Source organism: Nyctibius grandis, chromosome 5, assembly GCF_013368605.1.
Source record: "Nyctibius grandis isolate bNycGra1 chromosome 5, bNycGra1.pri, whole genome shotgun sequence".
Lineage (NCBI taxonomy): Eukaryota > Metazoa > Chordata > Aves > Nyctibiiformes > Nyctibiidae > Nyctibius > Nyctibius grandis.
Window position 1 is genome coordinate 67178514 of NC_090662.1, and position 13416 is coordinate 67191929.

Consider the following 13416-nt stretch of genomic DNA (forward strand, 5'->3'; position numbering starts at 1 on the left):
TTTTTCCCCTGCAGATCTGGAACACCTTTTTCAGCGGGCGCTACCTGATCCTGCTCATGGGCATATTCTCCATGTACACTGGCTTCATCTACAATGACTGCTTCTCCAAATCATTCAACATCTTTGGCTCTTCCTGGCATATCATCCCCATGTTTAAAAATAGCACTTGGAAGTAAGTGGCTGAATGTGGGAAACAAGTGAAAACACACCAAATGGAGCATGTAGGCTTTGAAAGAAAGACACAGTCACTGCCTGTGTGGGGAAGGGAAGAACTCCCTGATGTGGATGCAGTCATGAATGAATCAGAGGTTTTATCTGATACACACGGATGAACTCACTATTGAAATGGAAATGTAGAGTCCCTGGGAACATGGCTGTTTGTTCAGGCACTGATGTGCATAAAAATCTGCAGGTGTCTGGGACTGATGCATAGAGAATTATCAGTGTGATGAAGACTGTCATTGTGTAGGACCCATTTACACACACACACACACAAACACACACATGCACGTATGCACAAAAGCCCAGGATAACAGCTCACGGAAAGGCTGGAGTTGGTGACAGGTATATGGCAGTCCGTAGCCCCTCTTGCATAAATATACCATAGGCTTATATGGTGAGATTAAGCTGCAAAGGTGATTTCCTTTTTCTCTTGTAGTAAGGATGTGCTTCTGGACAATACGGTGCTGCAGTTGGATCCAGCAGTCCCAGGAGTCTACTCTGGAAATCCATATCCATTTGGAATAGATCCGGTAATTAAATTAAATTGCTTTCAGATAATTTGTGTTTCAATCCTGTTTCTACATATCAGGCACATCAGTAGCTCCCTGCTCTCTCTCCTGAAGCCGTACTCTGCCCTTCTGTTCTTTACATAGTCATTGTGATGCTTTTCTTTAGCAATCAAGGATATATATTGCTGACATTTTTGCACAGGCAGCAGCAAAATGGTAAGCAGGAAGGAACTCTGGTTTTGCTAGAGAGTGGTCTTGTGCTCCAGTCTTCATTCTGTCACCAGCCTGCTGGACTCAGTTTCCTTACTTGAGTACTTAACTCATTCCAGAGCTGCCTCACAAGTTTGAAGACAAAGTCCTGAGTTCCATGCAGACTGTTTATCATATGAAGTGTGAAGTAAATGCCAGTATTAGTTAACTTATCCACTTTTTCTTCTCTGTATCCTATTTCCCTTTTCTTGCCATTCTCTCTTTATCATGTATTGAAATGTAGTTGTTAACATCAAGCTTTCCTGTCTCAATCTTCATATCAGCCAATCAACCTCTGTTCTGCTGGATGCACTCTCATTTCAGTTGGTCACACAAAGAAACGCTGGCTTCCCCTGGTCTGCAAAGAGATTGACCTTGTAGTAAGTTTTTCACAAACTGGGCTCTAGAGCTCTGCCCAGGACATAGGCAGAGCTGTTCAAGAAATCACAACAGAGGAAGATTAATTTTCTGTACATTGCCCCGATACACCCCCAGTTAACGCAGGCTAGCCCCTCTTCCACCCTGGCTGCTGCCTGCTCGAGAGGCTGGGAATCCTGGCTGGGAGGGAGGAAGGGATGAACAAGTGCTGGCAGGGAAGGGGTGGACTGGAAAGCACCAGCCCCCACATGGCCCTCTCTGTGGAAATTATCCCTGTCATCTGCCTGAAAGTATGAATGGCTTTTCACGTTTTGCAAGTCCTGGCAGGATGGCTGAGCTGTATCTTGGAACAGAAAGAGTCACCCTGAGCTGAGGAGACTAGGCAGACTCTTCCATAGCCATGGAAGAGGCAAAGCATGCCAGATAAAGGCACATAAGCTACTGTTTTGTCTTCCAAATAATCCTGTCTTCCCTCCTTTCTGTGCAAGTGCTATACTTAGTGCCTGAAAAGAGGTATCTACTTACCATCTACAGGGTCAGAAGACTTTGAGGTCCACGAAGTTTTAGAAGAGAGGAGAAGGAACCCTGGAGCTCTGTAGCATAAAAAAGACAGGACTGAGAAGAGGCATATGGTTACTGTCTTAACACAACTGAAAAGTTACTGCAGAGAGGCAGGCAATAATCTGATCTCCATGGCCAAAGAACTGGAATGAGTTGTTTTTTTTTCAAACAAAAAGTTTTAACATCTCTGCCCTCCGTACTTCTCTGGTGAAGGTGGAACAAATTTCTGTAGCAGCAGGAGGGATTTTCTCATGTCTTTCCACCTTTGCTGAAGGAGATAACTCAGACCAGGCGCAAGGAATGACACTGAAAAGATCGAGGTTCTGCTACCAGCCTTTGCATTGGTTTCTGGAGGACTGAAGCAAAGTCACTACATCATTTTAAATCCCTGTTATTTCCTCTGTTAAACGAGGATAATACTTTATACCTTTTAGACGAGAATCTTGTCAGAGTGAAAAGTATTATAAGGAACATCTAGATTTCTGTTGCTTGTTTTCTTCTTACTAGAACTGGTAAGAGTAAATTGATGGCATTAAAGCAACAACTTCCACAAATCCATTATTGAGCAAACACCTGAAAATCTTGTTCTTCTGTCTCTCTTTGCTCCTTTTCCCAAAGATCTGGAATGTTGCATCGAACAAGCTGACTTTCCTGAATTCCTACAAAATGAAGATGTCAGTTGTCATAGGGATTGTGCATATGATTTTTGGGGTGATACTCAGCCTCTTCAACCACATGTAAGTTTGTTTCACCAAACCCATCACTGCAGCACACAAGTCCTCATCTCTAAACTAGTGTCCTTCATTCAGAGAAAGCCTCATATCTCAGACCAATGACTTGATTTTTGCCCTTTCCCCAGTGCAAGTAGAAATGCCCCATACACTGACTGACTCACACCACTGTTGGTAAAGAGTGCTGAGACCAAAGGTGAGAGGACAGCTGTCACACTGCAGATATTCCCTTGGATAAACTCTCTTTTTATGCTTTCTCTCTTATATTCTTGATTCTGCAGAAATACTAAAGTACAGTAAACTAAAAATATATAGCATCTCCCACTACTGGTAACTTTTGTCTTGAAAGACAAACTCTTTTGGTCTCATCCAAAGCACGCTGCAATCTTGCATGGTGTGTGTGTGCGTCTTTCTCCTGAGTTAGTGGGCCAGTGGTCAGGATCTGTGGGTGTGCATGTTGATATCTCTGCCTCTATATTTTGGAACAAAAAATAAGAAATGGTGATAGAGTGGAGGGACTGACACTACTGTCTTGAGAGACTCTCCAAAGCTGGAGGTTGTGTAGTGACCTTCAAGGATGGAAAGTGTTTGAAGACGACAGAGAGGAGGACTGAGCCTACAATTCTGAAGTACAGAATTGATTCTACACTTGGTTCTGACCTTCCTCAGCCTATAATGCCTGACTTTGTAAATTAGCCTTTTTTTTTAATTGGCTTTTATTTCAATGTATTAATCTTTTGAGGTGCTGAGATACTGGTGGGTCAAGTACAAAAACCTGAAGAGAATCAGTGTGACAAAGCTTTTGTATTTAAAGAATGGCTTTCATTGATAAAGACTGCAATTACAGAATTTTTTCTTGGCTAGTGATAGTTGTATGTTTCTTATGTTATTTTCCTTATACTAAATGGTGTACTTGGATGCAACCTGGTATTAATACCCACTGTATTAATTGTAGTTCTCTTTCCTGATTCTTTCCAGCTACTTCAAGAAATACATAAACATTATCCTTCAGTTCATTCCAGAAATGATTTTTATTGTCTCTCTTTTTGGCTACCTGGTCTTCATGATTATTTTCAAATGGTGTCATTTTGATGTCCACTCATCCCAGAGTGCACCAAGCATCCTCATCCACTTCATCAATATGTTTCTCTTCAATTATGGTGACACTTCAAATGCTCCATTATATCTGCATCAGGTATGGATCAAGCAGCTCAAATGCACTGTGGCTGGGTTTGGATTAGCAGTGGGTGCTGTGGAGAGGGAGCATAAAGATGGGGAACAGGCTCAGAAGCTCATTCACAAGCGCCAGTCACGTAAGAGAAGTTTGTTCTTCTGGTATTCATGTTGTCCTTGTAGACAGGTAGGACAGAGAAACTATTAGTGTTGCAGAAGAAACCTCACTCTTAGTGTCATCCTTACAAGAATGATGATGCAATTTAAGATACTTTTGGGGAAAAAAAGGAAGAAGGATGAATAGAGATGCAAAGCTGGGTATTGCAGATGTGCTGTCCTGAAGTCTTCACACAATGCTAGAGACAAAGAAAGCCTCTCCTTTCTGTGGTCATTTCTTATTTCTTCTTTGGAAAACTTGAAAACTTTATGTTTTCAGCTAAAAAATAGAAGTAGCTAGAGGATTTTCTGGCAGCTTTTTTGTCAGAAATACCTCCTCTAGGGAGTACACTTAAAAACAAAAGCAGAAAATTCTCCCCTAAGAGAAAACCTCTTTTAAAGTCATCTCTCTGTATTTGCTCAGAACATGGATTATTTTTTTTCTTTCTTGATTTTACATTAGCACCATCAATGCAGAATCTGCAAGCAAATGCTGCCTCCAGCCACATGTATGCATCTACGTCTATACAGTTGCACACTCCGGCACTTCAACATGAGCTGCTGGTGAATCAGAGTTAGTAGCCCCGATCAGTTCCAAGTAACTGCGTTAAGGCTGCAGGGGAGTTTGAGAAAACACAGTTTTCCCAGCCTTCAAAAAGTCTTCAAATAACGTTTTGCTTTGTAACAACCCAAAGCCTTTCCAAGATGGCAATTCTTTTCTCATATTCATATCCTCCTACCCCACGAGTAACTGTGCCATCCAGCTGGGTAGTCTGAATGCAAAGATTATATGACACCGTAAGGTGATCAGAGATCTGAGCCAGCTTTAAAAAAAAGCAGAAGTTGTAGTTTGGGGTTTTCTTTGGGTTTTTTTGTTGTTTTTCTTAAAGTACAAGCAGATACGTTAGGACAGAAATAGGGGTGGCATACTGCAACAATAACACCTTATATTGTGGGGGCAATGTGCTATCAAACCAAAGCTATGGGGATTCAATTCCCTCCTGGAATTGCAAATGCAGAGCAAATCCTGGATTCCCTGCTTTCCAGAGGAAGACTTGAATGTCTTGGCTCTTACTGCAGCATTTCTACTTTGATCAAAGCAAGGCAACCTGACTGGCTCACCCAGCGATTAGGACATTCACCTGGGACACTGGAGAGCCAGGTTCCAGTCAGTAACATTGGGTTTTGGCAAATTAACCCTTTCCAACATGAAAGCCTTTCATCTGTGAGTCTCCAGCCATCTTTAGCTGGCAGTGCTTTCTGGATCCTTAAGAAGTATACATTCATTTTCATGTCCTTACAAGCAGAGGAGTCTCAACCAATACAGGGAGTATATCTGTTGTATTAAAAAAAAAATAACATTTTATAGAATCAGGTTTCTAACCATAAAGGCTAAAAGAAGTAAAGTAACTTTTTGCTCTTCTTGTTTCGTCTTTTAGAAAGAAGTGCAGAGTTTCTTGGTCATATTTGCTCTGATTGCTGTTCCCTGGATGCTCCTAATTAAACCTTTCATCCTCCGAGCCAACCACCAGAAAGCGCAAGGCATGGTAAGGGATGTGGATCAGGGAAGGGGAGCTCAGTACAATAAAAGCAAAGCTGAGGATACTGGCCCCAAAAAGTGTTTTCAGTGATCTAATTCTGCTTTTCTCTGATCTCAGAGTTTCTCCGGTGATGTCAAACTGTGCTTTACAGCACATGTGCTGAGAGCATGTGTATGGACATTTGGCTGAGCTATCTAAACAGGAAGCAGGAGCTTTGCTCACAAGGCCATACTTTTACTTGTTGGGGGAGGAGTTAGGCTGACTCTGGGCTCTTTCAAGTGTCGTATCCAAAATCAGAGAAGGTTTAGAAAGACTGAAGTGCTGATAAATCCAAGACAGGGCAAAGACCTCAGTTCCCAGTCCACTACCACCACTAACCACTGGTTGGCTGCTCTGTAGGAACAAGGCATCAGTGAAACTCCTGGCCTTGGAGAGATTGACACTGCTTGGAGGAGAAGCTTGATTTAAAAGCTGTTGCCTGCTTTCCAGTGGTGCTTTCTTGCCTAAGTGATTGCCTTCACATTAATGGAGCCCTCCTTCCCACGGGCTCTGCAGTTTGCCTAACTCTACAGCACATAACTGCGGCAGCTGCAGTTTCCCCGTTGTCCATTAATTCTCTCATTTATTACGCTCACAGGACTTTACTTGTCTGTCAGGATTTACTTCTCTTTATAGTTGGAGTTAGTGCCTGGTGTAGCTTTTATAGGGCACAGATGTTTCCATTTGAAGAAAGAGATGCTGATTGTGCTGCATGACCTTTTCCAACCCAGTCACTTCTGACCTATAACTGAAAGCCAGGTCCCAGTGAGACCTTTGCAGCCCTGCCTCTGCACTGTAATCTCTTGTTTTGTCATTCTTCTGGGGTTTGGATGAAAGCTTGGCATGGCTGACTCTGTCTCCTGCTTTTATGATAGCAACATGTGACAGCTTTACCCCACCTCCTATTATGCCCCTGCATTTCTGTTCCTAAGTGTCATATGTTACCTGTATGGTCACATTTTACCTTTATGCAGATTTATACGTTTGCAGCAAAGTCTGTTCTCTCTGCTGACATTCAGGTAAAACAAAGATAAAATGGATGTGACAATGATTATTGCTACAATAGGAAGCAATAGGTTATCATGAGACCTTGCCCATGAAAACTGCAGAAGCTATGAAGAGTCTGGGCAGAATCTACCAGAAGCTGTGAGGTCCGTATTTGGTTATGCTGTATAATAGGAAGGCTATAGTCATATAAAGTAGTGTAATACATATAATGTGCTGTCATTCCTGCAGTGAGTCTCAGACCAGGTTGTTCAGGCCCCTAAAAAAGCTCTGTAAAGAATGATTAAATGGGTTGCCATGTAATACAATGATTTGGGAGCACCAAATTACGGTTAGGGTTAGGGTTCAGAGAGCCACAAAGCCTACAGCTCCAGGGACACTGGGGCTGAGAAAGGCATGCCAAGGGGAGCACGGCACTGCACCAACGTTGCTCCCTCTACACCTTTCTAATCTGGGCCACTCATCGTGATAGGTTGTCATGAAACTTTTGTCAATTTAAAATGAATCAAGAGATCTGAATTTTATTTCTGTCTGTATCCCAGCAATTGTGTGACTCTCCTCATTTTACCTAAAACTGAATCAATTTTCTTTTCAGAGATTTTTACTTTCAGCTAAGTTTCTTCTAAGTAACTGCACTTTCTGAAACTAACTGCATGTTTTGCAGACAGTGTCTGCTTCCAGGACTGATAACGCTCGAAGTTTATAGTTATTACTGAGGCACGGGTAGGGATGTTATGCAGAAAGGCTCTTGCTGTACTTATTCTTAGAGAAACCAAGGTCACTGCTAAATTCCTCACTGCTTACGAGTGAAGAGCCAAAGGGGGGTCGCACCTGCAGGGAGGAGCGGACAGGGCAGGTGACCCAAAATTGACCAACGTGGTATTCCATCCCATACACGTCATTCCTAGTATAAAGCGGGGGGATCACTAGGGTCTCATCCCTTCCCCTTCTGCTATGGCCAGTGTCCGAAAAGGACTCTGTCTGTTTTCCTGCTGCCCCCAATCCCGATCCGTGCATCCCTGAATCCAGTTCCTGTCCATCACTGGGCCCAGTCTGGGCCTTCCCGGAGCCTGCCCTGCAGCGCCGGTAGTGATGTGACCAACATCAGGGGAGCTCGATCTTGGGTTTGCATATATTTGTATACATTTAATTATTTCTATTATTACTATTATTACACTCTTTTTCATTGTTATACGTTATTAAAACTGTTTTAGCTTTCCAACCCGTAAGTCTCTCACCCTTTTCTCTTTTCCTTTCCCTTCTGGGCAGGGAGGAGGGTTAATAGAGAGCGTCTGCCACTGGTTTAATAGCCAGCCCAGCCTTAAACTGTGACAGAGACCTTCGTCAAGTCACCTGATCCTTTCAGGCTCCATTTCCCTTTCACTTGATGCTAATTCCTTTTATTTGGACCGTCTAATTTATATCATCAGCTTTAATGTGCCTCAGTTTTCTCATTTGCCAAAAGTGATGTATCTTCTCATGGTGGGAATAAAGGGTGCATCGTGAGACTAGAAACTAGCTCCAGATTATTTGCAATCACTGGAAAATGCTCTAGGACAGAAAATATTTAAGTATTATTAGCCATTCAGCAGGACTACTCAGTTTCTGTGGTCCATGATGGCTGACTATTGTTGAAATTGTCCTCATGTTCATGATATAGTCCTTCATATGTTACACATCACGGTAACATATCCCATCAGGTTATTGATGGAGTTTCATGCTTCATTTTGGTATCAACTGTAGTATGACACATAAAACATATTACATTTTGCTTCTGAAAGATTCGGTCTCAAGCCATCTCAGGAAACCCTGGAGGTGAAAATGAGGTAGATGTCCCAGAGACCAATCACCCAAAGAAAGCTTCCCAGGGAGACCTCAGTGGTGGCCATGGAGGACATGAGGATGATGATGAAGAGGTAAGAAAATGTGGGCAGAAAATTATCCAGACAGACACAATAGTAGAAGACACCAAGTCAAGCAGAAGGCTTTCACAGAGTTGCCAGCCCTTTGTTTTAACAAGATACCAAGACACACTGTTGCAAGAGTTTGTGTTTCCAAACAGAGTAAGCTTTGAATTTTGATAGAATGAATTCCCCTAAATTTTTCCTTCAGTTTTGCCTGGTGAGGGCAGGCATTCTTACAAACCTCCAGCTTTTGTTTCCACAGAGGGGATTCTTTCACTTCTATATTGCACCCAGAGAAGGTCAAGCCTTCCCCAAGAGTCTGTGAGTTTTCCTTCCTTTAAATTGCAATGAAGCATTGAAAAGTTGGCAGCCTGCACTGTTGGCTAGGGAGAAAAGTCTTCCTTTGGCAGATACTGCCAAGGGCTTCTGCAGTATGCAGCAACACAGTTAAAAAAGTGACAAAAGTGTTTGTAGCAGTTGGGAATACCAACAATATTGAGTGAGGATATGGCTGACTGTTCCCAGTCACAGAGAATCGTCAGTCTTAGAAGATATGTTTATTCAGTGATATCCCCCAAAATCACTGCATATACCAATAGGCAGATACCCTGAAAAGTCCTGTTTTATATAAGAATTTCTGTCTCTACAAGAAATCACAAAGCTTGGTAGCAACTGGATTGTCATCTTATTCCACATTTGAAATTGTAAGACTGGAATATGAGCTGGTTCCTGAGCATTTGTTTTTCACTGGAATTGTATTTCTCCAGGGAGAATACATGGGAAGATCACAGAGAACTGACAATTTTCAAAGTAGTCTTTTTATCTGGGAACTACCTGTGTGTTGCTCAGGAGATATCAAGGAAAAAGAAGGAGTATGAAGAGCCTTTGGTGGAGTGTTTCTTTGTTAACCAGGAAGCCCTGAACTAAGAACTAATAAAATGTGTTTGGTTTTATGTTGTTTCAGTTCAATTTTGGAGACACATTTGTCCACCAAGCTATCCATACCATTGAATACTGTCTTGGCTGCATCTCCAACACAGCATCCTACTTGCGGCTTTGGGCACTGAGCTTAGCCCATGCACGTGAGTGATTGACCACCTTTTAGTTACCTCACCAGCAACTCCATGCCGATAGCTGCTTCTGCTGGTGTTGATTATTGCTGCAAATTTCTCCATGAAATCAAAGTTCTCCTTGTGGACATTTTTGTCTTGGAATGTTTTGCTTCAGGTCAGATCAATCCAAGCATTTCGTGGTGGCATTCTAATTTTTCAGTTGTGATCTCTGGCAGCTACATATCAGGCAGCTCCTGACTGCATTTGCTGGCTGGGACCTGTTTCCCATGCTGCTCTGTAGCCGTCCCTCTGGAATAGTCTTCATGGTGTGTGGCATGGTGAGAGGTGCAATCCAAATGGGTAGTCCAGTCCACAGAGCATGGGAACCATAGCTTCATTTCCCAGGAGGCACTTGGCCTAGCCTTAGGGTATGCAGATGGATGTCAAAATTACTTGAAAAGTTATTTTGATTTGGTTCAGCAAACTAGAAAGAAAATTTTTCATTCAAGAGCTTCTGGAACTTGTTTTCAGTGGGCTTTTTCCCAGCAACATTTAGTGGAGCTTCACATTGCATGAGAAATGTACACGATTTCCATGTCTTTTGTCTTAAGATAAAAACAAATGCTCAAATATTAGAAATTGCCTCAGGCTGGAACTTCAGGATTTCAATGACTCTAATTCTTCTGAAATGTTTTTTATTAATATTGCTGTACTGCCTGTGGCTATGAGTTGTGCCTGCCCTAAAGAATTGGGCACACAAAAAAGGAAAACAAAAGCGGGGGTGCGCCATGGATTGACAGGGGTACTTCTTGGCACAGAAATGAGCTTAGTAGGAGTTGGAGTGGAAGCTAATACACATTAGCTTTACATGGAGGACAGGTATCTAAATAAAATAAACCAACTAAAAAGCTTAGCTAAGGGCCGTCCTGTGTATTATGACAGAATTCTACCTGGAAACCATGATATTCGTTTACAGCCTGTCCTGGTTTTGCAGGGATAAAATTTATAGAATTAATTTTCTGTTACATTTTGTTTCAGTTTGTGGCCAGCTGTGGTATGGTGATCAAGGCCATTAGCAGTGAAAGCCAGGGCAGTTGTCCCAGGCTGGCCCACAGGTGTATTCTGTAACATTAAAGTCAGGTTCAATATAAATGGGAAAGCTGCTGGGGAGGGTGGTCTTTTTGCTCTGATCTCACCTCCCTCTTTCTAATTCTCCTCTCTTCTCAATGGCTGTGATCCCTGGAGGGACTTGCCACCACTCTATGAGCTAAGTATAATTTTGTGTCTTTTGTATTAGTATTGATAATGGTTTTATTATTTTATTAAATCTTTTTAAATTTCAATCCATGCATCTCCCTCCTTTTCCCAATTCCCTTCCTCAGCTGGGGAGGGGAGATAGGGTGATAGAACAACCGGTTATTTTTTAGCCCTGGCTGTGGGCTAAATGGAGACCCAGCCTTGCAAACCGGCATTGACAGGAGTATTTTTCCCGAGGGCAGCAGTTGCAAGGGATCCCTTGCATCTGTTGTAACCTAAAGTAACAGATCCTTGAATATGAATATAGTTCAAGGACCAATGACTGGCAAAATCAAAGGCTAAACTGGTGGCTGGAACATCTTCATGGTGAGGAGCTGGGCTAAGTCCTTGCTTTGCCAGTATCACAAGAGGAAAATTGCTCAGTTCTGACTCTATCATGTGTCACTGCAGTCGTTAAGTTAGGAATATGTTATTGAGCTGACATGACAGGTCAGATATACCAGTGCTGTGAATGTTGATATAAACCTGTGCAGGAAAAAAATCTTTAAGAGCATGTGAACAAGCTAAATGCTAATACAGCCTGCCTTGGGTGGGACCAACCAGTTGTCTTTTTTTTTTTTTTTTTTTTTTTTTTTCCCACCACAGCTTCTCCATGACACCCTAAGTGAAGTGGTTTGGAGAACAAGTGGGAATTATATGTCTCCTGTGGGTCTTAACTAGCATCAATCTGTAGAGCTTGTAACTTAATCTACATGTGTATTGACTATGTCAATTGATCATGTTCACTGGGATTTAGCAGCAGGCAGTCCTAGAAGGCTCATAGTGCCTATCTGCCAAGTTAAAGACATACAAATTAAACTGATGACTGTATCATAGCAGGGTAACAACAGTCTTAGTAGTGTGCTTGCATGGACTTTTGATGCAAAGCCAAACCAAAACAGCACTATCAGCTTCTAACACAGTGAAGGGGAGCAATGGAAAACAATCTGCATCTGCTTTCCTTCCCCAGTCATCGTGGAGAGGCAGGGTGGCCGTACATGATTACTGTCATTTACATGATTACTGTCATGTACATTTTATCCTAGGCCAACTCATCTAACTGGGAAAAATGGGTGAGCTGCCAGACTGCATGCTGGGTCTGTCCACAGCTGTTGCTCAGCACTGTTTTCCTTTTATTTCCTTTTGCAGAACTGTCAGAGGTCCTTTGGACCATGGTGATGCACAACGGGTTCAACAGCAGCAGCTGGGCAGGCCTCATCATCATCTTCGTCATCTTTGCGGCATTTGCAGTGCTGACAGTAGCCATCCTGCTTGTCATGGAGGGGCTCTCAGCCTTTCTGCATGCCTTGCGTCTGCACTGGTAGGTGGTGTGGTCTTTTGGAGCTTTTTCGCGGAGCAGTCTTTGGGAGGTATCAGGCTGTGGAAATATGTGTCCCCACCAGCTGGTGTTAGACATGCCATGCTAGTATCTATGCATAAGGACATTAGTTTTCTTTGGCAAATGAAGCAAGGGAGACTCCTCCAAAGGGAGGTCATAGCTCCCTGCTCCATTTTTGAGCTGCTCCCTGGAGCAACCTGCCTGTCCTCCTGAGCCTGTGCTGGCTGTGGCACGTGTGGCAAATGGCAACCTGCAGTTCTGCCCTGGTAAACACGTAGAGCTACCGAGGCCACCTTGAGCTGTGTGATAAGGCCTGAAGGCACCACAGCCACACCACTGGTTGTGTAAACCACCCAGGGTTACTGTCAAAGAGGAGAGCTGGGGACTACCTATGGCAGCAAGAGTTCAGCCAGGGCTGCAAAACCTGCTGAAAACATAAGTCAGTGCTTGTGCAATTAGCCCAGGTTGAGCTGCAGGCTGTTTTGACTTTGTGGCAAACCAGTTTCAATTTAGCTGTTGTCTGCCTTAACTAGATGTCAGTCCAGGCAAGAACAGCAGTGTGGACACACGATTGGGCTAGTATGTAAAGCAAGACCAAGGTAACAAATTGCCCTTCACCACCATAACTTGACATCCTGCCTGAGCACCCAAACTGTGGCCTTTTTCACCATGTAATGTCCCACCACAAATGCTGCCAAAGCAAACTGTGGTGCAGTTGCTTGTAATTGTGCAGGAAGGGGGAGATGTCTGTCTCCCACCAGAGTGTGCAACCAGCAGGTGGTTATCCCAGCTCTCAGAGCTACTAAAAGCAGTTTAGCGAGTAGGCAAGGTCCTGTCAACTGGCCTCACAAAGAAGTGTTTCCAGGCTGACTAATGGAAAGTCAAAGCTGATGTGTGCTGGGTCACTCACTGAGCTGCCTGTGTCTCACTGCTGGCTCCAGAAGGAGCCTACATTCCTGGCTCAGAGGCCACCATCTCCCATGGCCTCCCTTTTCCCATGGGTGCCACATTTCAGCCTCTCAGCTGGCAGGAAGTCCTGCCTGCAGGCAGCACTGATGCCACCCTCTGCTCCTCTCCAGGGTGGAGTTCCAGAACAAGTTCTACGTGGGAGCTGGGTACAAATTTTCTCCGTTCTCCTTCAAGCACATCATCGATGGCACTGCAGAAGAGTGAAGCTGGTGCATTGCCACTTCACTCCTCAGACCAGGCTCTATTTTCTTGTGCTTGCTCACCCACAGAGTAGGGTATATGGGATGAAAGA

The 13416-nt window shown here is 43.4% G+C and overlaps 1 protein-coding gene across 1 annotated transcript in view; it reads left to right on the plus strand.

The window, feature by feature from the left end:
- The window catches only part of ATP6V0A4 (ATPase H+ transporting V0 subunit a4), a 29582-nt gene extending 16166 nt beyond the window's left edge, over nt 1-13416 (plus strand). The window contains exons 12-20 of the mRNA XM_068400424.1: nt 15-172; nt 659-752; nt 2538-2656; nt 3629-3845; nt 5419-5526; nt 8346-8480; nt 9433-9550; nt 11966-12137; nt 13235-13416. Coding sequence (XP_068256525.1) covers nt 15-172; nt 659-752; nt 2538-2656; nt 3629-3845; nt 5419-5526; nt 8346-8480; nt 9433-9550; nt 11966-12137; nt 13235-13328 — 1215 coding nt within the window. The 3' untranslated portion in view covers nt 13329-13416. The remainder of the gene's footprint in view (nt 1-14; nt 173-658; nt 753-2537; nt 2657-3628; nt 3846-5418; nt 5527-8345; nt 8481-9432; nt 9551-11965; nt 12138-13234) is intronic.